This window comes from Dysidea avara, chromosome 1 (genome assembly GCF_963678975.1).
Source record: "Dysidea avara chromosome 1, odDysAvar1.4, whole genome shotgun sequence".
NCBI classification, from domain to species: domain Eukaryota; kingdom Metazoa; phylum Porifera; class Demospongiae; order Dictyoceratida; family Dysideidae; genus Dysidea; species Dysidea avara.
In genome coordinates this window covers 20,545,170-20,571,744 of record NC_089272.1, presented here as the reverse complement: position 1 = coordinate 20,571,744, position 26,575 = coordinate 20,545,170, and the positions used below count along the sequence as shown (strand labels likewise).

Here is a 26,575-nt window from a genome sequence, read left to right as displayed (position 1 = left end):
CATCTCTGTCATAAGATGGCTATACAAAATAAATCTAGAATTATCTAAGTGAGAATCTAACAATGATTTAAAACAATTAATTGAATTAGCATTTACAACATAGTCAGGTAAGCCATTCCAGTCATTGAGAATCCTATTAAAAAAATAATCAGATCTACATTATTTTTAATCTTGAAAATGATTTAAATAACTTAAATTTGATGTCCCCTTGTGATAGTATTAGTGTAAGTGAAGAAGTTGTGAAAGTCTGAACTAAAATAATTATTTAGAATTTTATATAACAAAATAAGATCTCCTCTTAGTCGTCGATGAGCTAAGGATGGCAATTGTAGTAAGGATAATCTTTCAGAGTAGGATTTATCAGCCAGTGTTGGTAACAAATGGGTAGCTCTTCGTTGGACTTTTTCAATCTTTCTCTGATCTAAAATAAATGGAGTGATGAGCCAGATTATTTGCATAGCCCCATCACCTTGCTTGGTGGTGCCACCTAGTTACCTGCTAAGAATAATTACTAGCTCATCTCTACAGCTGTTAACACTAGTGCTAAAGCAACAAAGGAAAACACCTACGCTATAATAATAGCCTTTATCATGCTGTATCACTGCTAGTATGGCATGTATCGTAAGTGTATTCTAATTAATTAGTGCATGCACTAGTGTCATGGCTTGTAAGGAAGAGCCAGCAGCAGCAGTTGTAGCTCGATAGTGTTGTCTCCAGTGTTGCAAGAGATGGATAATTCCTGGATTATTGTTTAAAAGCTGTTTCCAGCTCAGTCCACAAGTCCAGTCCAGTCCGTGGAATAAAGTAGGCCATTTTTGACAGCCGTCGAGCTCAGCCAGATGGCAAACAATTTTGGAATTCGATGATACTTGGTGTGGTAGTAGTTGGACCCATTCCAGACCAGTTTGACTTGGGAGGGTTACTTTGGCATCGCTACTGTGTGCTCCAGTGGCATCGAACCTTTTTTCGAGTCCGAAATTTCATTTTAGCGATGCTGCGGCTGGAAATTGCTCCAGACAATGCAGCCACTGATGGTTTTAGTTTAAAGTACAGTTAGTAAGAAAGGTTGAGAGTGCGTATTGTAGCTTTAAAAGACATTTCCTTGAAGATATAGCAAAAAATCTCGTAATTTGTAAGCATATTCGCCGATTTGCACGACAAGACGTTAATGAAAAATACCACCATTCTGGCATTTTCTAAGTGGTACCTAGCCTAGCATTTGTGGGTGGTTTGGTAGTTGATTTTCGGAGGTCGAAATTTCACGTTGCGGACCCTACTTTTGTATTTCGGTGTTCCCTCATCCTATAGGAACCAAATTTGCTATATACAGAGTTACCCGCCATCCAGGGGAGTCTACATTCCAAATTTGAAGGAGATCACTACAGCCATTTCCGAGATACGAGATGCCAAATTTTCGATTTTTTTCCTTCGTGTTTTCGCACACTTGCAAAAATTGCTATAAAACGCATGCGCGTACTCCGATCGCCTTGAAATTTGGCACACAGAAAGGGAGTCCAAATGCGAATCCTAGCATCACATTTGGTGCAAATCTGATGAATGGTTCAGGAGTTATGACCGATTATTCGCGTAAAACAAGATCGATTTGTTGTCACGCCTACAGGGTAAACCGCTTCATAGAACGAGTTGAAAATTGCTATGTAGATGGAGTAACCATCGTAGGAGTGCCTTTTGGTGGTTTGAAAGGAATCGAGATAAAGACCATGGAGATATGACACAAAATCCAACCTGTGTCACAATTACGCGATCGATTTTTATGAATAAAAAAAAGTATTAGTTTTCACGCCTACTAGGCAAACCGCTTAGAGCAATGAGCTGAAAATCGGTATATAGCTGGAATAATCTTCATAGAAAGTCCTTGCAGTAGTACAGAAGAATCGGATTACAAACCACTGAGTTATGATTCGAAAGCCAACTCCGTGTAGCAAATGCGAGATCGAGATACTCTAATAGAACAGTCACCCTAATAGAGCATTCAGCTAGTTTATTTACTCCATTATAGAGTTCTATTACATTGCAAGTTATTCTGTAGGGAGTTCAGCTGCAAACAGTTAATCTTATAGACAGTTCAGCAAGAAGCAAGTCACCCTATAGAGAGTTCAGCTACAAATATATTGCTGTAGTGATGCAGAACATTACAAGCCACACTAGAGTTCAGCTATAAACAAGTCATGAACCCCGCGGAGAGTTCGGCTACACTCTCTAGAGAATTCAGCTACAAACAAGTCACTGTGTAGAGAGTTCAGCTACAAAGAAACTACCCTGTAGAGAGTTCATGTATACAAACAAGTTACTCTATAGAGATCAGCTGCAAACAAGTAACCCTGTAGAGAGTTCAGCTACAGACAAGTCACTTTATAGTTTATACAATGTTCAGCTACAAGTAAGTCACTCTGAAGAGAATTCAGCTACAAACAAGTCACCGTGTAGAGAGTTCAGCTATACAAATAAGTTACTCTGTAGAGAGATCAGCTAGAAACAAGAGAGAGCTCAGAAGAGGTCACCCTGTAGAGATCTCAGCTGCAAAGAAAACCTGTAGAGAGATCAACTACAAACAAATCATCCTGTATAAAGTTCAGGTACAAAAATCACCCTATACAGAGTTCAGCTACAAAAAAATCACTCTGTAGAGAGTTCAGCTACAAACAAGTTACCCTACAGTGAGATAAGTTTGAAACAAGAGATTTCAGCTACAAACAAATCACCCTGTAGAGAGTTCAGCTATGAACAGATCACCCTGTAGAGAGTTCAGCTATACAAGTCACCCTGTAGAGAGATCAGCTAGAAGAAGTCACAGTCTAGAGAGATCAGCTAGAAGCAAGTCACCTTGTAGAGAGTTCAGCTACAAAGAAGCCATCCTGTAGAGAGTTCAGCTACAAACAAATCACCCTGCATAGAGTTCAGCTGCAAATAAATTACCCTGTAGAGAGTTCAGCTACAAACAAATCACCCTGTAGAGAGTTCAGTTAGATAAAAGTCACCCTACAGAGAGATCAAGTCACCCTATAGAGAGATCAGCTAGAAGTCATGCACCTTGTAGAGAGTTCAGCTACAAAGAACCCACTCTATAGAGAGTTCAGTTAGAAACAAGTTACCCTATAGAGAGATCAGCTAGAAACAAGTCACCCTGTGGAGATTTCAGCTACAAACAGATCATCCTGTAGATAGTTCAGCTAGATACAAGTCACCCTCAGTGTAGAGAGATCAGCTAGAGGAAGTCACCTTGTAGAGAGATCAGCTAGAAACAAGTCACCTTGTAGAGAGTTCAGTGACAAAGAAACCATCCTGTAGAGAGATCAACTAGAAACAAATCACCCTGTAGAGAGTTCAGCTGCAAACAAATCACCCTGTGAGCTACAAACAAATCAACCTGTAGAGAGATCAGCTAGAGGAAGTCACCTTGTAGAGAGATCAGCTAGAAACAAGTCTCCTTGTAGAGAGTTCAGTGACAAAGAAACCATCCTGTAGAGATATCAGCTAGAAACAAATCACCATGTAGAGAGTTCAGCTACAAACAAATCACCCTGTAGAGAGATCAGCTAGAAACTAGACACAATATAGGGAATTCAGTTACAAGCAAATCACCCTGTAGAGAGTTCAGCTACAAACAAATCACCCTGTAGAGAGACCAGCTACAAACAAATCACCTTGTAGTGAGTTCAGCAAAGACTTGACACTTTTTAAAGCACTTTAGCAATAATTTTTATTTGAGATGCTGACAATTCACATTTTTGCAAACTGAAATAGTTCATATATTTATAACTATTGCAAAGAATTCCTGCTACTGCCTCTGACAATTGTGTGGTAATCTTAGTTGAATTTAAGCATAAATGTTGCAAGAAAATAGTATATTGAACTGAAGCAAGTAAAGATAACAGTCTAGTTTCTTCTAAACTACAATTTGATATGTCAAGGTATTCCAATGTTGTATAGCATTTGGATATGAGTTTAAATACAATAGACAATATATCTGCTGGTGAAATAGCTTCAGTTATCAGCAATAACATGTTGGAACATTTAAATTTAAATGATTGCAGTTTATGAGATCATGCGCTTGTAGCAATAGCTGATGCATTGGTAAAAATCAATTCTTTAGTGCACCTTAACCTCGGCAACAACTGCATCACACAACAGGCAGCCACAAAGATTGGAGATGTTGTTTATAGTAATCATGCAATAAACAACTGCTTAAGACCAGATACAAGTTCAATCATACTTTAAGCTGCTAGACAAAAACCTGCATTGAAATGCCTGAATTTGAGCTCAAACATCATCACACCTTCTACAGAAGGTATCGTAGCATCAATTGTTGATCACTCACAGTTAGAATACATTGATTTATCATATTGCTACTTATCAGAGTCTGGATTTCTTCAAATTTTGAATGGGTTTATCAAGATAAGCATACTACAATATGTCAATATTGAATCAAATACTGTCACCTAAAGATCAGTGGGAATACAATTGTAAATGCAGACACTTTAGTGAAGTAATTAGAGCAAATGTAAAACTGAGGCATCTCAACATATCTCATTGCCAAATCAATGCTGCTAGCCTTGTTGCAGTTTTCAAAGCCTTACAAAATAAAATGTGTTTGTCTTATTTTGATGTTAGTTACAGTTTTATAGTCAAAATGGCTGCCATTGAATTGGATAAAATATTTCATAGCAACAAAATCATAACACATTTATTATTGAGTCATTGTGTGTTTGAACTACAGTCATTTAGCAGCAAAATTGTACCACCCCTAAAACTATTTGGTTGTTTAAGGCATTTAGATCTAAGCAGCATTGCGAATGGTCAATGCTTGGCAGATGATATATCAGATGTTATTGAGAGCAATATAATGTTACAACATTTGAATCTATCAAATTGTAAGTTTTCTGGACTTCGCCTTATGAAGATTACTTCAAGTGTAATGAAACTATCAATGTTAAAGCACTTGGATATTTCTTGCAATGAAATAGCTGACGAAGCTGCTGTTGCAATTGCATCTGCTATCAAAAACAATCCATCTCTCCAACATTTGCTTTTGAACAATTGTAATATACAAGAATTAGGAATCAAGAAAATTGCCAATGTATTGAGATGTATATCATCTTTGCTGTCTCTTTATATTAGCAACAATCAAATCACAGCTAAAATTGAGCTAAAAATTGCTGATGCAGTAAATCCTGCTCTACAATAAGCATGTGTAGCCATTAACTTCATCAATACAAGTTCCAAGGATCAGGATCACAATCATCAATATCTGTAGTACAGTTAACACCGGTAAATCCTGCTACACAATCACACATGTAGCCACCAGTGATATTTTTACACAGTTTCCACCATTAAGACATGGATTAGGCATGAAGTATTAAAAATCTGCTTTGTCTTTTTATTCTTCCTGTGGTAAAGAAAAAGGATAGGTTAAAAAGCCCCAAAGCCGGCCTATTTTGGGGTATACAAATACAAAAAGAAATGATATCTAATCAAAAACAGCTAAGCTTTAAAAAAGGTGCGACCCCTAAAAGGCCATGGTGAAAAAAGATGTGAAATCCAAGGTGGTGGCCAAGAAATGGCTGTGATGGTAGGTTAATGGTAAAAATTGTAATAACAACAATTCAGGTGAATTTGGTACCGAAACACAAATTCACATGAATTGTCATTATTAAAATTTTTACCATTAACCTACCATCACAGCCATTTCTTGGCTGCCATCTTGGATTTTACATCTTTTTTCACCATGGCCTTTAGGGGCCGCACCTTTTTTACAGCTTAGATTAGATACATATAACAGCTTTATAAGCATCATAGTAAACTTCTTGAAAAGGTAAGCTCTGCAATATCACTGTGCCTACTGGAAGGGGATGTTAAAGCATTTAATGTTATTGGCAGTAGAAAGAGAGTGAAGTGCTTTGATCCAAAAAGTTTACATAGTGAAGGTTGAAAAATAACTAGTCAGAGGCTATTATGCTCCAAAAATTGAGCATTATGCTTCTGAGCACTGCTTCAAAAATTACCTACTCTGCTTTTAAGAAATGCCCATTATTCCCAAAATTATGTCACCTTTTTATGACCAATAATTATCATTTCAAATTGCTAGCATACTTCCTGATTCCCACACATACCTATGATGTCCAAAATTATGCTGGTATAATTGCTGCATCCCTAAAATAGCCTGCATTGTTGCATCTTGGAATGTTGGAAGAAGACTTTGTGAAATAACACACATTTAAGTAGAAGACAGCTGAGAAGATACCTATCTATGCATTTTCACTTTCTTTGTATAGAGGTGTTTTGCTTTAGAAACTTAATTTCTTAAAATTACTTATCTAATTATGGAAATTAGTAAATAAGGTAATTATTAGTTACCCTTTACTACACACCTGGCGAATGTTTTTCAAATTATAGCAATACATCAACTTATTTGTTTCGTATGCGATATGAAATATGAAATGATTGCATTAAGCTTGGCTGAGTTTAATAAAGTAAGAAGCAGAAACTATAAAATTTTTATATACATACATACATACATACTAGAGATGCAACAATATAATTATTGATATATCGTGTATCGTATCGTTTTAAGACAATATCGCTGTATTGATACAAAGTCAAACCATATCGATATACCGTGTATCGTGATATATCAACATATTGTGGCTTATTAACATGTCTGACAATCAAATTATTGTACATTGTGGTTAAACTGCGTAGTATGTAGTGCTTCTCAAAGAAAAATTAGCTCAGTTGTTTCTCTTCATTAAAAAACAATATAGACCATTACTTAGACTCCACTTTGTATTGCAAAATATATTGCTGTATCGTGATACACCAGAGGCAATATATTGATACGTCTGCACACTGTATCGTTGCATCTCTAATACATACATACATACATAAGTTTACATGTATGAATAAGGATACTTTGCAAACTCTACAGGTTTAGCTGATAGAATTTGTAATGCTTTATCTTCATCCATTGATGTGACATAATTCCAGTGATTTCGTTCTAAACACAATAACAAAGTTAGTAGCAACAAGGACAATAACAGTAAACAAACACAAAAAATACATGTACATTCAAATGCCAATGCATATCTTGTTATCTCATACTCACTTTCAGCAGCTTCAAAGCTTTCAAATTTAACAGCAGTACAGTAGTTCAACATCTCAACTAGTGGTCCACCAACCAATGTCATACCCTCACTAACGTGACACTATGAAGAACAAAATGTATGTACACATTACAAATGTGACCATCTAAGACATAGTTTGCACTGTCACCTTCTTTGTCTAAAAAATACAGCCAAGCTGTGAGAAAGGGTGCAGCCATTCCAAAAACACCAGGATGAAAAAGAAGTGAAATCCAAGGTGGTGTCCAAGAAATGGCTGTGATGGAAAAAAAAATAATAACAACAATTTAAGTGTATTTGGTGCTGCCCTGCTCTTGGCACCAAATTTACTTAAATTGTTGTTATTAAAATTTATGCCATTAACCTACCATCACAACCATTTCTTGGATGCCACATTGGATTTTACATCTTTCTCATCCTGGTGTTTTTGGAAGGGCTGCACCTTGGCTGTTGTTTTAAAGATATCACTTCTTTTTGCATTTGTATCCTCCAAAACCAATCCATGGCTGGTTTTGGAGCTCCCTTTACTTGTCTATTATCTTTACTGCAGAAAGGAGGAAGAGACCAAGAGCTGAATCTTTGCTTGGATTATGCATTGTTTTAAAAAAAATAACACTGTAAAATTTCTCTCCTACAAGTTGGTGTGTTTATAGTAGAACTTTCTACATGGTAACTTTGTTTGTAGCTAAACTCTCTACAGGATAACTTGTAATGTACGTAGTTGAACACTCTACATGGGGACTTCTAATGTACGTAGCTGAACTCTCTACAGGGTAACTTATAATGGAGCTGAACTCTCTACAGGGTGACTTGTTGTAGTGGAGTCCTCTACAGGGTGTAACTGAACTCTCTACAAAGGGCTGACTCTGGCCAAATTGGGTTAATTATTGAGCTGTAAATTAATGTCCACAAGCAAAAATTTCTATTGTAAAGAAAAAAGATATTTAAAGAAGCTCCAAAGCCAAACATAGGTTGGATACAGATACAAAAAGAAGTGATATCTATACATCTATACCAAAACGATCAAGCTGTAAAAAAGGGTGAGGCTAAGGTAAAAAAAGATGTGAAATCTAAGGTGGTGGCCAAGAGATGGCTGTGATGGTAGGTTAATGGCTGGTGAATTTGGCACCGCCTGCTCTTGGCACCAAATTCACCTGAGAATTGTTGTTATTAAATTTTTGCCACTAACCTGCCACTATCCAGACTTTTAAAAGGGGGTTCCAGTCTGGAACATGGTAATTGCAAATTCAGTCTAGCTACCTAGCAGTAATATTTCATAGTAAATAATTACTCTCCAGCAATGTCTCACTGTAAAATTTTACCATTTAGGTCTTTACAAATTCAACTGAAGTCTTTATAAGTAACTGCAATAGCTTTAAAACATAATTATTTTTAGAGGCGCCTATTGTGTATTAAGATGCTGGGTAGCAGTTTCAAGTGATTTTGCAGTGAAGAAAGGTAAACTGAGTATTTTGTCACTAGTAGTGTTTGCAATGAGTACTTATTTGACTAATAAACCGATTTTGGTATACTGAATTACTTGGCAGCAGCTCATCAAGTACTGTTAAGGCTCTTCCAAAAAGGGGTTCCATGGAATCCTTTGATCCCCCCTGGATCTACCCCTCGGACTGTACCCTTTTTTACAGCTTGGCTGTTTTGGTACAGATATACTTATAATTGGACAAGAGTTGGATAGGATACACAAACTCTAACATTTCAAACACTGAAATTCCTTGCTGATACTGTTGTTTGCCTATAACAAAATATACAATGAAATATACTGTACTCCACAAATGCTGTAATACAGTCTAAAAGTACAATTGAAATATATATTTTTCAAAATATACATGCATGTACGTACAGTACACATAATTCAAGCTAAAACACTAACCATCTGGTAGTTTCTTATTACTTCTTCAGAGTAGTCAGGGCTTAAGGTAGCTTTCTCAGTATCATGTTCCTAATATAAGACAATTCACATATGTGACCGGATTTGCAAAAAGGGGTCCTCCACACACATCCAATTCTATGAACTTTGGAGACTATAACTTAGTGTTCAAGTAGCATATATATCAACCTGAAATTTTCTTCATCCATTAAGCCATGTTGGTACTAACTAATGACCAAATTTTATGTCAATAGCTGTCTCCAATCTGAAGGTATGAATTGTCAAAGTTGGTAAAATTGGATGTGTGTGGAAGACCCTTTTTGCAAATCCGGTCACATAATTTATGTAATTACCCACCGATAATTGGATCAGTATCAAATCAGAGCCAATATTGCCATTTTAGCATTGATTGATACTGGTTATTAAGGTATTCCAATACCAATCAATAAACACTTGCACCAATTTTCATCATCATAATGATTATCGCAATACTATGCTAGCAGCATTTGTAGCATAACAGTACAGAAACAGTGTTAATAATTATTCTAGCATAAATAGTGCAGAATTTGATTTGTAAACATTGAGGAACTGCAGCTTGTTATATTTGCATGAAAAGATTGAAATACTCTAATAGAACAGTCACTGCATATTAAAAATTCTAATAGAACAGTCATACATACGACTTATTTTTGCACACTTTGCAAAAGCCATTATAAAACACAAATGCATACTCCAATCAAGCTGAAATTTGGCACACCTAAAGGGGCTATTAAAGTGAATCTCAGTACCAATTTTAGTGGAAATCTAATTAAGACTCACAGAGGTATGACTAATTATTTGTGTAAAATAAGATCAAACTTCTGTCACACCTACAGGGTAAACTAATTCAAGGAATTAGTTGAAAATTGGTCTGCAGTTATAGTAACCATTGTAGGAGTGACTTTTGGTGGTTTGAAAGAAATCAAGCTTAAGACCACAAATATACTATGCAAAGACCAATGTCGAAATGAAGTAGTAACATTTATTACTACCATCATCATCATTATTATTATTATTACTAGGACCGGGTCACATACAACCAAGTACATACACCCAAGTACATACACCAACGTGACAACCCTCTGGTAAGTGCATACACCAATGCAACAATCCCCTGGTGAGGCTATGCACACAAGTATGAAAGCACAATCGAAATTATGATCCAAAATCAACTCAATATGTCACAATAGTGACATGCAGATATAACACTATAGTGGAATCGTAACTAGAGGCCACCAGTAGCTAAGTGCCGGTACGTCATTGGTGTGGCAATGGCACAGTGATGTGCACACAGTATATGCATACAAAACATACAGGAGAGAACTGTACTTTATTGCAGTATTGTATGCAGTAATACATTATTGGCAACATCACCGAAGATGAAAATTATTCAGCTAAGCAGGTAATATACAGCACAGTATTAACATCAACTAGAGGTCACCGGGAGCTGAATACGGTTCATCAGTGGTGTGGAAATGGCACAGTGATGGATACACACTATATGTATACACTACTTACAGGAGATACACAATACTGTAGTAGTTAAGAATATGCAAGCCAGGTGAACCAAGAGATACAAGCCAGCCAGAGTCTAGTAAGCCAGGTGAAGGAAAAATATACAAGAAAACATTAAAACACATACCATGCTCTTTACAATACAAAACAATACAAACAGACATACCATTCCTTGTCTTGTGCAGCTGGCGTGGCGAACTTCCTTCATATTGGTGTCTGGTGTGGCCGCCTTAATTACCTGGACACACAGTAGTGTGTCGTGCAGCCCAAGAAGCCAGCGCGCCACACCATGAGTATATTAACAGGAAGAAAGAAAACGCAATTTTCACACCTACGTAGCTCTGTGATCCCTTATCCGATTGGAACCAAATTTGCAACAGTGGTGCCGGCCAGTTAGGGGAGTCTACATACCAAATTTAAGAAAATTGCTCCAACCATTTCTGAAATACGAGCAAACAAAATTTCGTGTTAATTTTCTTCGTTTTTTAATTCTTCATCATCTTCATTTCGCACACTTCGCAAAATCCGCCATAAAACACGAATGCGTGCTTCAATCAGGCTGAAATTTGGCACATGTAAAGAGTTCATTAAGACGGATCTCAGTACCAGCTTTGGTAGCAATCCGATGAACATTCCCGGAGTTATGACCGATTATTTGCGTAAAATAAGGTCACGCCTACAGGGTAAACCCCTTGGAGGAATGAGTTGAAAATTGATATGTAGATGGAGTAACCATCGTAGGAGTGCCTTTTTGTGGTTTGAAAGGAATCAAGATAAAGACTATGGAGATATGACACAAAACCAACCTGTGACAAAATTACGCCATCGATTTTTATGAATAAAAAACTATTAGTTTTCACGTCTACCAGGCAAACCGCTTAGAGCAATGAGCTGAAAATCAGTATGTAGCTGGAATAATCATCATAGAAAGTCCTTGCAGTAGTACAGAAGAATCGGATTACAAACCACTGAGTTATGATTCAAAAGGCAACTACGTGTAGCAAATGCGAGATCGAGATACTCTAATAGAACAGTCATCCTAATAGAGCATTCAGCTACGTTTATAACTTACTCCATTATAGAATTATATTACATTGAAAGTTATTCTGTAGGGAATTCAATTACAAACAGTTAATCTGATAGACAATTCAGCTACAGGCAAGTCACCCTGTAGAGAGTTCACCTAGAAACAAGTCACCCTGTAGAGAGATCAGCTACAATGCAGTCACCTTGCAGAGAGTTCAGCTGGAAACAAATCACCCTGCACAGAGTTCAACTACAAACAGATCACCCTGTAGAGAGTTCAGCTGGAAACAAGTCATCCTGTAGAGAGTTCAGCTACAAACAAATCATCCTGTAGAGAGATCAGTTAGAAGAAATGTGACTGGATTTGCGAAAAGGTATCTTTTCCACACATTTGACATACCATCAAACAAAATGATGTAACACTTGACTCCTTATACCAATTAACTTGCTCTTAGTATCAAAATGTAGCCAGATACTGTGGCTACATTCGTTGAAAATCTCAAGTAATTATATACCATGATCAAAACGTTATGAAGCTGTAAAGTCCAAACAACGGGTCAAATTTTGTGTGTGAAAAAGGTACTTTTTTGCAAATCCGGTCACAAATCACGTTGTAGAGAGTTCAGTTACAAAGAAACCACCATGTAGAGAGTTCAGCTACAAACAAATCACCCTGTAGAGAGATCAGCTAGAAGAAGTCACCATGTAGAGAGTTCAGCTACAAAGAAACCATCAAGTAGAGAGTTCAGCTGAAAACAAATTACCCAGTAGAAAGTTCAGCTATGAACAGATTACCCTGTAGAGAGTTCAATTAGAAACAAATCACCCTGTATAGAGATCAGCTAGAAGAAGTCACCTTGTAGAGAGTTCAGCTACAAAGAAACCATCATGTAGAGAGTTCAGCTGCAAAAAAATCACCTGTAGAGAGTTCAGCTAGAAACAAGTCACCCTGTAGAAAGATCTGCTAGAAACAAGTCAACCTGTAGAGAGTTCAGCTAGAAGAAGTCACATTGTAGAGAGTTCAGCTACAAAGAAACTACCATGTAGAGAGTTCACCTGCAAACAAATTACCCTGTAGAGAATTCAGCTACAAACAAATCGCCCTGTAGAAAGATCAGCTAGAAGAAGTTACCTTGTAGAGGCTACAAACAAATCACCCTATAGAGAGTTCAGCTAGAAACAAGTCATCCTAGGCTGTAGAGAGTTCAACTACAAACAGATAACCCTGCACAGAGTTCAGCTAGAAACAAGTCATCCTGTAGAGAGAATCTAATCAAAAACAGCCAAGCTGTAAAAAAAGGAGTGCGGCCCTTGAAAAGGCTATGGTGAAAAAAGATGTGAAATCCAAGGTGGCGGCCAAGAAATGGCTGTGATGGTAGGTTAATGGTAAAAATTTTAATAACGACAATTCAGGTGAATTTTGGTGCCGCTTGGTCAATTGGCACAAAATTCACCTGAATTGTCGTTATTAAAATTTTTACCATTAACCTACCATCACAGCCATTTCTTGGCCGCCACCTTGGATTTCACATCTTTTTCCGCTTGGTCAATTGGCACAAAATTCACCTGAATTGTCGTTATTAAAATTTTTACCATTAACCTACCATCACAGCCATTTCTTGGCCACCACCTTGGATTTCACATCTTTTTTTACCATAGCCTTTTCAAGGACCGCACTCCTTTTTTTACAGCTTGGCTGTTTTTGATTAGATTTCACTTCTTTTTGTATTTGTATACCCCAAAGCCAGCCTATGGCCAGCTTTGGGGCTTTTTAACCTATATAATTTTCTTTACCACAGAAAATAGAAAAAGATGAAGCAGATTTTATAAATACTTTAACTCTTTCTGATTTTATCAGTAAATGTACAAATTATATATATAATGCAAATATCAAGAGTTCATTATATTATGAACTCTTGCATATCAAGACACACGGTAGTGTGTCGTGCGGCCCAAGAAGCTGGTGCGCCACACCGTGAGTATATTGACAGGAAGAACGAAAACATCATTTTCACACCTTTGTATCTCGGTGATCACTTATCTGATTGGAACCAAATTTGCTACACAGTTGCCCGCCAGCCAAGGGAGTCTACATTCCAAATTTGAAGGAAATAGCTCCAGCCATTTCCGAGATACGAGCTGCCAAAGTTTCGTTATTTTTTCTTCGTTTTTTTTTCTTCTTCGTCTTTTCGCACACTTGCAAAAATTGCTATAACAAGCAAACGCGTACTCCGATCGCCTTGAAATTTGGTACACAGAAAGGGAGTCCAAAGGCGAATCCTAGTATCAAATTTGGTACAAATCCGATGAATGGTTCAGGAGTTATGACCGATTATTCGCGTAAAATTAGATCGATTTGTTGTCACGCCTACAGGGTAAACCGCTTCATAGAATGAGTTGAAAATTGCTATGTAGATGGAGTAACCATCGTAGGAGTGCCTTTTGGTGGTTTGAAAGGAATCGAGATAAAGACCACGGAGATATGACACAAAACCCAACCTGTGTCACAATTACGCGATCGATTTTTATGAATAAAAAAGTATTAGTTTTCACGCCTACTAGGCAAACCGCTTAGAGCAATGAGCTAAAAATCGGTGTATAGCTGGAATAATCTTCATAGAAAGTCCTTGCAGTAGTACAGAAGAATCGGATTACAAACCACTGAGTTATGATTCGAAAGCCAACTCCGTGTAGCAAATGCGAGATCGAGATACTCTAATAGAACAGTCACCCTAATAGAGCATTCGGCTAATTTATTTACTCCATTATAGAATTTTATTACATCACAAGTTATTCTGTAGGGAGTTCAGCTGCAAACAGTTAATCTTATAGACAGTTCAACAAGAAGACAGTCACCATGTGGAGAGTTAAGCAAATATACCAATATAGAGATTCAGAACATTACAAGTCACACTGAAGAAAGTTCAGCTATAAACAAGTCATGCACTGTGTAGAGAATTCAGCTACAATTAAGTCACTCTCTAGAGAATTCAGTTACACAGAATTCTGCTACACACAAGTCACTGCGGAGAGAGTTCAGCTACAAACAAATTACCCTTTAGAGTGATCAGCTACAAACAAAACACTTTGCAGGGTGTTCAACTGCAACAAATCAATTACCTTTAGAGCGATCAGCAATAAACAAATCAACACAAATCTACCTGTAGAGAGATCAGCTAGAAACAAACCACCCTGAAGAGAGTTCAGCTACAAAAAATCACCCTGTAGAGACATCAGCTAGAAACTAGACACAATGTAAGGAGTTCAGCTACAAGCAATCACCCTGTAGAGAGTTCAGCTAAAACAAATCAACCTGCAGAGAGATCAGCTACAAACAAATCACCTTATAGAGAGTTCAGCTACAAACAGATTACCTGTAGAGAGATCGGCTACAAACAAATCAACCTGCAGAGAGATCAGCTATATACACACAAATCAACTTGTAGAGAGATCAGCTACAAAAAATCACCCTGTAGAGAGATCAGCTAGAAACTACACACAATGTAAGGAGTTCAGCTACAAACAAATCACCCTGTAGAGAGATCAGCTACAAACTAGACACAAAGTAAGGAGTTCAGCTACAAGCAAATTACCCTGTAGAGAGTTCATCTACAAACAAATCAACCTGTAGAGAGTTCATCTACAAACAAATCAACCTGTAGAGCAATCAGCTAGAAACAAATCACCCTGAAGAGAGGTCAGCTACAAAAAATCACCCTGTAGAGAGATCAGCTAGAAACAAATCACCCTGAAGAGAGGTCAGCTACAAAAAAATCACCCTGTAGAGAGATCAGCTACAAACAAATTGCCCTGTAGAGAGATCGGCTACAAACAAATCAACCTGCAGAGAGATCAGCTACACACAAATCAACTTGTAGAGAGTTCAGCTACAAACAAATTACCCTGTAGAGAGATCGGCTACAAACAAATCAGCCTGTAGAGAGTTCAGCTAAAACAAATCAACCTGCAGAGAGATCAACTACAAACAAATCACCTTATAGAGAGTTCAGCTACAAACAAATTACCCTATAGAGAGATCGGCTACAAACAAATCAACCTGCAGAGAGATCAGCTACACATAAATCAACTTGTAGAGAGATCAATTACAAACAAATCACCCTGTAGAGAGATCAGCTAGAAACTACACACAATGTAAGGAGTTCAGCTACAAATAAATCACCTTATACAGAGTTCAGCTACAAACAAATCACTCTGTAGAGAGATCAGCTAGAAACTGGACACAGTGTAAAGAGTTCAGCTACAAGCAAATCACCCTTCAGTGAGTTCAGCTACAAACAAATCAACCTGCAGTGAGATCACCTACAAAAAAGCACCTTGTACAGAGTTCAGCTACAAACAAATTACCCTGTAGAGAGATCGGCTACAAACAAATCAACCAGTAGAAAGATCAGCTACACACAAATCAACTTGTAGAGAGATCAGCTACAAACAAATCACCCTGTAGAGAGATCAGCTAGAAACTAGTCACAATGTAAGGAGTTCAGCTACAAGTAAATCACCCTGTAGAGAGTTCAGCTAAAACAAATCAACCTGCAGAGAGATCAGCTACAAATAAATCACTTTATAGACAGTTCAGCTACAAACAAATTACCTTGTAGAGAGATCGGCTGCAAATTAATCAACCTGCAGAGAGATCAGCTACACACAAATCAACTTGTAGAGAGATCAGCTACAAACAAATCACCCTGTAGAGAGATCAGCTAGAAACTAGATACAATGCAAGGAGTTCAGCTACAAGCAAAATCACCCTTTAGTGAGTTCAGCTACAAACAAATCAACCTGCAGTGAGATCACCCACAAAAACGCACTTGTACAGAGTTCAGTTACAAACAAATCACCCTGTAGAGAGATCAGGTAGAAGAATTCACCTTGTAGAGAGTTCATTTACAAAGAAACCATCATATAGAGAGTTCAGCTACAAAGAAATTACCCCGTAGAGAGTTCAGCTAGAAGAAGTCACCTTGTAAAGAGTTTAGCTACAAAGAAACCATCATGTACAGAGTTCAGCTACAAAGAAACCACCTGTACAGAATTCAACTACAAACAAATCACCCTGTAGAGAGTTCAGCTAGACGAAGTCACCTTATAGAGAGTTCAGCTACAAAGAAACCATCATGTAGAGAGTTCGGCTATAAAGACACCACCATGTAGAGAGTTTAGCTGCAAACAAATCACCTGTTACAGAGAGTTCAGCTACAAAGAAACCATCCTGTATATAGTTCAGGTACATTTCAAGTCACCCAGTAGAGAGATCAGCTGCAAAAAAAATCCTGTGGGGAATAATGAGCATGTAATAAATATATGTATATAATTTGTATAATTACTAATAAAATCAAAAATAATTGAAGTACTAAAATTCTTCTTTAAGTTCTTTTCTTCTTCCTGTGGTAAAGAAAAAAACACATGGGTTAAAAAAGCCCCAAAGCCAGCCATAGGCCGGCTTTGCAGTATACAAATACAAAAAGAAGTGATATCTAATCAAAAACAGCCAAGCTGTAAAAAAAGGTGCGGCCCCCAAAAAGGCCATGGTGAAAAAAGATGTGAAATCCAAGGTGGCGGCCAAGAAATGGCTGTGATGGTAGGTTAATGGTTACATTTTAATAACGGCAATTCAGGTGAATTTTGTGCCGCTTGGTCTTGGCACCAAATTCACCTGAATTGTTGTTATTAAAATGTAACCATTAACCTACCATCACAGCCATTTCTTGGCCGCCACCTTGGATTTCACATCTTTTTTCACCATGGCCTTTTTGGGGGCCGCACCTTTTTTTACAGCTTGGCTGTTTTTGATTAGATATTTATTACATGTCAATTAATCCCCACAGGATAATTTGCAGCTGATCTCTCTACTGGGTGACTTGAAATGTAGCTGAACTCTCTACAGGGTGATCTGCTTGTACGTAGATGAACTCTTTACAACATCAAGACACACGATAGTGTGTCGTGCGGCCCAAGAAGCCGGCGCGCCACACCGTGAGTATATTGACAGGAAGAACGAAAACATCATTTTCACACCTTTGTATCTCGGTGATCACTTATCTGATTGGAACCAAATTTGCTACACAGTTGCCCGCCAGCCAAGGGAGTCTACATTCCAAATTTGAAGGAAATAGCTCCAGCCATTTCCGAGATACGAGCTGCCAAAGTTTCGTTATTTTTCTTCGTTTTTTTTTTCTTCTTCGTCTTTTCGCACACTTGCAAAAATTGCTATAACAAGCAAACGCGTACTCCGATCGCCTTGAAATTTGGAACACAGAGAGGGAGTCCAAAGGCGAATCCTAGCATCAAATGTGGTACAAATCCAATGAATGGTTCAGGAGTTATGACCGATTATTCGCGTAAAACAAGATCGATTTGTTGTCACGCCTACAGGGTAAACCGCTTCATGGAATGAGTTGAAAATTGCTATGTAGATGGAGTAACCATCGTAGGAGTGCCTTTTGGTGGTTTGAAAGGAATCGAGATAAAGACCATGGAGATATGACACAAAACCCAACCTGTGTCACAATTACACAATCGATTTTTATGAATAAAAAAGTATTAGTTTTCACGCCTACTAGGCAAACCGCTTAGAGCAATGAGCTGAAAATCGGTGTATAGCTGGAATAATCTTCATAGAAAGTCCTTGCAGTAGTACAGAAGAATCGGATTACAAACCACTGAGTTATGATTCGAAAGCCAACTCCGTGTAGCAAATGCGAGATCGAGATACTCTAATAGAACAGTCACCCTAATAGAGCATTCGGCTAATTTATTTACTCCATTATAGAATTTTATTACATCACAAGTTATTCTGTAGAGAGTTCAGCTGCAAACAGTTAATCTTATAGACAGTTCAGCAAGAAGACAGTCACCATGTGGAGAGTTAAGCAAATATATCACTATAGAGATTCAGAACATTACAAGTCACACTGAAGAAAGTTCAGCTATAAACAAGTCATGCACTGTGTAGAGAATTCAGCTACAATTAAGTCACTCTCTAGAGAATTCAGTTACACAGAATTCAGCTACACACAAGTCACTGTGGAGAGAGTTCAGCTACAAACAAATTACCCTTTACAGTGATCAGCTACAAACAAAACACTTTGCAGGGTGATCAGCTGCAACAAATCAACCTTTAGAGCGATCAGCAATGAACAAATCAACACAAATCTACCTATAGAGAGATCAGCTAGAAACAAATCACCCTAAAGAGAGTTCAGCTCCATCATTGAGAGCAACAATATTGACTCTTTTTCAGCGGAACTGCAAACATTGTATAGAACTCAATAACTGTAATCTTTGTAACTACGTAGCTAAATTCATTTTATGATTGCTTTTCTTTTCCTGAGCATATCAGCTATGCTGTCTGCTCAGTAACAATAATAATAATAATAATAATAATAATAATAAAATCACCCTGTAGAGACATCAGCTAGAAACTAGACACAATGTAAGGAGTTCAGCTACAAGCAATCACCCTGTAGAGAGTTCAGCTAAAACAAATCAACCTGCAGAGAGATCAGCTACAAACAAATCACCTTATAGAGAGTTCAGCTACAAACAGATTACCTGTAGAGAGATCAGCTACAAACAAATCACCTTATAGAGAGTTCAGCTACAATCAGATTACCTGTAGAGAGATCGGCTACAAACAAATCAACCTGCAGAGGGATTAGCTACACACAAATCAACTTGTAGAGAGATCAGCTACAAAAAATCACCCTGTAGAGAGATCAGCTAGAAACTACACACAATGTAAGGAGTTCAGCTACAAACAAATCACCCTGTAGAGAGATCAGCTACAAACTAGACACAAAGTAAGGAGTTCAGCTACAAGTAAATTACCCTGTAGAGAGTTCATCTACAAACAAATCAACCTGTAGAGCAATCAGCTAGAAACAAATCACCCTGAAGAGAGGTCAGCTACAAAAAATCACCCTGTAGAGAGATCAGCTAGAAACAAATCACCCTGAAGAGAGGTCAGCTACAAAAAAATCACCCTGTAGAGAGATCAGCTACAAACAAATTGCTCTGTAGAGAGATCAGCTACAAGCAAAACACCCTGTAGAGAGTTCAGCAACAAAGAAACCACCATGTAGAGAGTTCAGCTACAAACAAATTACCCTGTAGAGAGATCGGCTACAAACAAATCAGCCTGTAGAGAGTTCAGCTAAAACAAATCAACCTGCAGAGAGATCAACTACAAACAAATCACCTTATAGAGAGTTCAGCTACAAACAAATTACCCTATAGAGAGATTGTCTACAAACAAATCAACCTGCAGAGAGATCGGCTACACACAAATCAACTTGTAGAGAGATCAACTTCAAACAAATCACCCTGTAGAGAGATCAGCTAGAAACTACACACAATGTAAGGAGTTCAGCTACAAATAAATCACCCTGTAGAGAGTTCAGCTAAAACAAATCAACCTGCAGAGAGATCACCTACAAACAAATCACCTTTTAGACAGTTCAGCTACAAATAAATTACCTTGTAGAGAGATCGGCTACAAACAAATCAACCTGCAGAGAGATCAGCTACACACAATTCAACTTGTAGAGAGATCAGCTACAAACAAATCACCCTGTAGAGAGATCAGCTAGAAACTAGACACAATGTAAGGAGTTCAGCTACAAGCAAATCACCGTGTAGAGAGTTCAGCTACAAACAAACCAACCTGTAGAGCGATCAGCTAGAAACAAATCACCCTGAAGAGAGGTCAGCTACAAAAAATCACCCTGTAGAGATATCAGCTAGAAACAAATCACCCTGAAGAGAGGTCAACTACAAAAAAATCACCCTGTAGAGAGATCAGCTAGAAACAAATCACCCTGAAGAGAGGTAAGCTACAAACAAAACACTTTGCAGAGAATTCAGCTACAAACAAATCAGCTTGTAGAGAGATCAGTTACACACAAATCAACCTGTAGAGAGATAAGCTAGAAACAAATCACCCTGTAGAGAGTAGCTACAAGCAAAACACCCTGTAGATAGTTCAGCAACAAAGAAACCACCATGTAGAGAGTTCAGCTGCAAACAAATCACCTTATAGAGAGTTCAGCTACAAACAAATCACCCTTAGAGAGATCAGCTAGAAACTAGACACAATGTAAGGAGTTCAGCTACAAGCAAATCACCCTTTAGTGAGTTCAGCTACAAACAAATCAACCTGCAGTGAGATCACCTACAAAAAAGCACCTTGTACAGAGTTCAGCTACAAACAAATTACCCTGTAGAGAGATCGGCTACAAACAAATCAACCAGTAGAAAGATCAGCTACACACAAATCAACTTGTAGAGAGATCAGCTACAAACAAATCACCCTGTAGAGAGATCAGCTAGAAACTAGACACAATGTAAGGAGTTCAGCTACACAAGTAAATCACCCTGTAGAGAGTTCAGCTAAAACAAATCAACCTGCAGAGAGATCAGCTACAAATAAATCACTTTACAGACAGTTCAGCTACAAACAAATTACCTTGTAGAGAGATCGGCTGCAAATTAATCAACCTGCAGATAGATCAGCTACACACAAATCAACTTGTAGAGAGATCAGCTACAAACAAATCACCCTGTAGAGAGATCAGCTAGAAACTAGATACAATGCAAGGAGTTCAGCTACAAGCAAAATCACCCTTTAGTGAGTTCAGCTACAAACAAATCAACCTGCAGTGAGATCACCCACAAAAACGCACTTGTACAGAGTTCAGTTACAAACAAATCACCCTGTAGAGAGATCAGGTAGAAGAATTCACCTTGTAGAGAGTTCAGCAACAAAGAAACCACCATGTAGAGAGTTCAGCTGCAAACAAATCACCCAGTAGAAAGATCAGCTAGAAGAAGTTACCTTGTAGAGAGTTCAGTTACAAAGAAACCATCATATAGAGAGTTCAGCTACAAAGAAATTACCCCGTAGAGACTTCAGCTAGAAGAAGTCACCTTGTAAAGAGTTCAGCTACAAAGAAACCATCATGTACAGAGTTCAGCTACAAAGAAACCACCTGCATAGAATTCAACTACAAACAAATTACCCTGTATAGAGATCAGCTAGAAGAAGTTACCTTGTAGATAGTTCAGCTACAACAATTCACCCTGTAGAAAGATCAGCTAGAAGAAGTCACCTTGTAGAGTGTTCAGTTACAAAGAAACCATCATGTAGAGAGTTCAGCTGCAAACAAATCACTCTGTAGAGAGTTCAGCTACAAAGAAACCGCCATGTAGAGAGTTCAGCCTCATACAAACCACCTTGTAGAGAATTCAACTACAACAAATCACCCTGTAGAGAAGAAGTTACCTTGTAGAGAGTTCAGCTACAAAGAAACCTTCATGTAGGGAGTTCAGCTACAAAGAAACCACCATGTAGAGAGTTTAGCTGCAAACAAATCACCTGTAGAGAGTTCAGCTAGAAACTAATCACCCCGTAGAGAGATCAGCTGGACGAAGTCACCTTGTAGAGAGTTCAGCTACAAAGAAACCATCATGTAGAGAGTTCGGCTACAAAGACACCACCATGTAGAGAGTTTAGCTGCAAACAAATCACCTGTAGAGAGTTCAGCTAGAAACAAAATACCCTGTAGAGAGACCAGCTAGAAGAGGTTACCTTGTAGAGAGTTCAGCTATAAAGAAACCATCCTGTATATAGTTCAGCTACATTTCAAGTCACCCAGTAGAGAGATCAGCTGCAAAAAAATATCCTGTGGGGAATAATGGGCATGTAATAAATATATGTATATAATTTGTATAATTACTAATAAAATCAAAAAATTATTGAAGTACTAAAATTCTTCTTTAAGTTCTTTTCTTCTTCCTGTAGTAAAGAAAAAAACACATGGGTTAAAGAGCCCCAAAGCCAGCCATAGGCCAGCTTTGCAGTATACAAATACAAAAATAAGTGATATCTAATCAAAAACAGCCAAGCTGTAAAAAAAGGTGCGGCCCCCAAAAAGGCCATGGTGAAAAAAGATGTGAAATCCAAGGTGGCGGCCAAGAAATAGCTGTGATGGTAGGTTAATGGTTACATTTTAATAACGACAATTCAGGTGAATTTTGTGCCGCTTGGTCTTGGCACCAAATTCACCTGAATTGTCATTATTAAAATGTAACCATTAACCTACCATCACAGCCATTTCTTGGCCGCCACCTTGGATTTCACATCTTTTTTCACCATGGCCTTTTTGGGGGCCGCACCTTTTTTTTACAGCTTGGCTGTTTTTGATTAGATTCTCTCTACAGGGTGACTTGACTCTAGCTGAACTCTCTGCAGGGTTATCTGTTTGTAGTCGAATTCTCTATGGGGTGATTTGTTTGCAGCTGAATTCTCTACAAGGTAACTTCTTCTAGCTGATCTGTCTACAGGGTGACTCGTTTCTAGCTGGTCTCTCTACAGGGAGATTTGTTTGCAGCTGAATTCTCTACAGGGTGATTTGTTTGCAGCTGAACTCTCTACATGATGGTTGCTTTGTAGCTGAACTCTCCAAAAGGTGACTTCTTATAGCTGAACTCTCTACAGGGTGATCTTTTCAGAGCTGAACTCTCTACAGGATGATTTGTTTGCAGCTGAACTCTCTACATGATGATTTCTTTGTAGCTGAGCTCTCTACAGGTGATTTGTTTGTAGCTGAACTCTCTACAAGGTGAAACTTCTAGGTGATCTCTCTACAGGATGACTTGTTTCTAACTAAACTCTCAACAGGGTGATCTGTTCATAGCTGAACTTTCTACTGGGTGATTTGTTTGCAGCTGAACTCTCTACATGGTGGTTTCTTTGTAGCTGAACTCTCTACAAGGTAACCTCTTCTAGCTGCATTGATCTCTCTACAGGATGACTTGTTTGTAGCTGAACTCTCTACAAGGTGATACTTCTAGGTGATCTCTCTACAGGATGACTTGTTTCTAACTAAACTCTCAACATGGTGATCTGTTCATAGCTGAACTTTCTACTGGGTGATTTGTTTGCAGCTGAACTCTCTACATGGTGGTTTCTTTGTAGCTGAACTCTCTACAAGGTAACTTCTTCTAGCTGAACTCTCTACAGGGTGACTTGTTTCTAGCTGATCTCTCTACAGGGTGATCTGTTCATAGCTGAACTTTCTACAAGGTGATTTGTTTGCAGCTGAACTCTCTGCATGGTAGTTTCTTTGTAGCTGAACTCTCTACAATGTGACTTCTTCTAGCTGAACTCTCTACAGGGTGACTTGTTTCTAGCTGAACTCTCTACAGGTGATTTGTTTGCAGCTGAACTCTCTACATGGTGGTTTCTTTGTAGCTGAACTCTCTACAAGGTAACTTCTTCTAGCTGATATTTTTACAGGGTATATTTGTTTGTAGCTGAGTTCTCTACAGGTTGATTTGTTTGCCGCTGAACTCTCTACATGGGAGTTTCATTGTAGCTGAACTCTCTACAATGTGACTTCTTCTAGCTGAACTCTCTACAGGGTGACTTGTGTCTAGCTGATCTCTCTACAGGGGGACTTGTTTCTAGCTGAACTCTCTACAGGTGATTTGTTTGCAGTTGAACTCTCTACATGATGGTTTCTTTGTAGCTGAACTCTCTACAAGGTAACTTCTTCTAGCTGATCTTTCTACAGGGTGATTTGTTTGTAGCTGGATTCTCTACAGGGTGATTCATTTGCAGCTGAACTCTCTACAAGGTGACTTCTTCTAGCTGAACTCTCTACAGAGTGATTAATTTTTTTTGCAGCTAAACTCTCTACATGGTGGTTGCTTTGTAGCTGAACTCTCTAAAAGGTGACTTCTTCTAGCTGAACTCTCTACAGGGTGATCTTTTCATAGCTGAACTCTCTACAGGATGATTTGTTTGCAGCTGAACTCTCTACATGATGATTTCTTTGTAGCTGAACTCTCTACAGGGTGATTTGTTTGTAGCTGAACTCCCTACAAGGTAACTTCTTCTAGCTAATCTTTCTACAGGCGATTTGTTTGTAGCTGAGTTCTCTACAGGGTGTTTGTTTGCAGCTGAACTCTCTACATGGTAGTTTCTTTGTAGCTGAACTCTCTACAATGTGACTTCTTCTAGCTGAACTCTCTACAGGGTGACTTGTTTCTAGCTGATCTCTCTACAGGGTGACTTGTTTCTAGCTGAACTCTCTACAGGTGATTTGTTTGCAGCTGAACTCTCTACATGGTGGTTTCTTTGTAGCTGAACTCTCTACAAGGTAACTTCTTCTAGCTGATCTTTCTACAGGGTGATTTGTTTGTAGCTGAATTCTCTACAAGGTGATTTATTTGCAGCTGAACTCTCTACAAGGTGACTTCTTCTAGCTGAACTCTCTACAGAGTGATTGATTTTTTTGCAGCTGAACTCTCTACATGGTGATTTGTTTGTAGCTGAACTCTCTACAGGGTGATCTGTTCGTAGCTGAACTCCCTACAAGGTAACTCTTCTAGCTGATCTTTCTACAGGGAATATTTGTTTGTAGCTGAGTTCTCTACAGGGTGATTTGCTTGCAGCTGAACTCTCTACATGGTAGTTTCTTTGTAGCTGAACTCTCTACAATGTGACTTCTTCTAGCTGATCTCTCTACAAGATGACTTGTTTCTAACTGAACTCTCTACAGTGTGATTTGTTTGTAGCTGAACTCTTTACAGGGTGATTTGTTTGTAGCTGAACTCTCTACAGGGTGATCTGTTCGTAGCTGAACTCCCTACAAGGTAACTTCTTCTAGCTGATCTCTCTACAAGATGACTTGTTTCTAACTGAACTCTCTACAGTGTGATCTGTTCATAGCGGAACTTTCTACTGGGTGATTTGTTTGCAGCTGAACTCTTTGCATGATTGTTTCTTTGTAACTGAACTCTCTACAAGGTAACTTCTTCTAGCTGATCTCTCTACAGGGCATTTTGTTTGAGCTGAACTCTCTACATGATGGTTTCTTTGTAGCTGAACTCTCTATTAGGTACCTTCTTCTGGCTGATCTGACTACAGGGTGACTTGTTTGTAGCTGAATTCCCTACAGAATAACTTGCAATGTAATATAATTGAGTAAATTATAAATGCAGCTGAATGCTTTATTAGGGTGACTGCTGTTCTATTAGAGTACCTCGATCTCGCATTTGTTACACGTAGTTGTCTTTCGAATCATAACTCAGTGGTTTGTAATCCGATTCTTCTGTACTACTGCAAGGACTTTCTATGATGATTATTCCAGCTACATACTGATTTTCAGCTCGTTGCTCTAAGCGGTTTGCCTGGTAGACACGAAAACTAATAGTTTTTTTATTCATAAAAATCGATCGCGTAATTTTGACACAGGTCGGGTTTTGTATCATATCTCCATGGTCTTTATCCCAATTCCTTTCAAACCACAAAAAGGCACTCCTACGATGGTTGCTCCATCTACATATCAATTTTCAACTGATTCTTCAAAGGTGTTTACCCTGCAGGCATGACAGACCTTCGACCTTATTTTACGCAAATAATCAGTCATAACTCCGTGAATGTTCATCGGATTCCTACCAAAGTTGGTACAGAGATCCGCCTTAATGAGCCCTTTAAGTGTGCCAACTTTCAGCCCGATCCGAGCACGCATTCGTGTTTTATGGCGGATTTTGCGAAGTGTGCGAAATGAAGAAGTAGAAGAAAAAAACGAAGAAATTAAAACGAAATTTTGTTCGCTCGTATCTCGGAAATGGCTGGAGCGATTTTCTTCAAATTTGGTGTGTAGACTCCCCTAGCTGGCTGGCACGTCTGTAGCAAATTTGGTTCCAATCGGATAAGGGATCACAGAGCTACATAGGTGTGAAAATTGCGTTTTCTTTCTTCCTGTTAATATACTCACGGGTGGCACGCCGGCTTCTTGGGCTGCACGACACACTACCGTGTGTCTTGATCCTGTAGAGAGTTCATCTACAAGCAAATCACCCTGTAGAGAGTTCAGCTACTTTTCTAGTCACCCAGTAGAGAGATCAGCTGCAAACAAGTTATCCGTAGGGAAAAATTGAC

At 38.4% G+C, this 26,575-nt stretch overlaps 1 protein-coding gene across 5 annotated transcripts in view; it reads right to left on the bottom strand.

The window, feature by feature from the left end:
* The window catches only part of LOC136258726 (1-phosphatidylinositol 4,5-bisphosphate phosphodiesterase beta-1-like), a 160,676-nt gene that overhangs the window by 57,457 nt on the left and 76,644 nt on the right, over positions 1 to 26,575 (bottom strand). For all 5 annotated transcript variants that reach the window (XM_066052073.1, XM_066052089.1, XM_066052097.1 and 2 more), the window contains 3 exons: positions 9,031 to 9,099; positions 7,124 to 7,223; positions 6,931 to 7,015 (listed from right to left, as the gene is read on the bottom strand). In XM_066052073.1, coding sequence (XP_065908145.1) covers positions 6,931 to 7,015; positions 7,124 to 7,223; positions 9,031 to 9,099 — 254 coding nt within the window. The remainder of the gene's footprint in view (positions 1 to 6,930; positions 7,016 to 7,123; positions 7,224 to 9,030; positions 9,100 to 26,575) is intronic.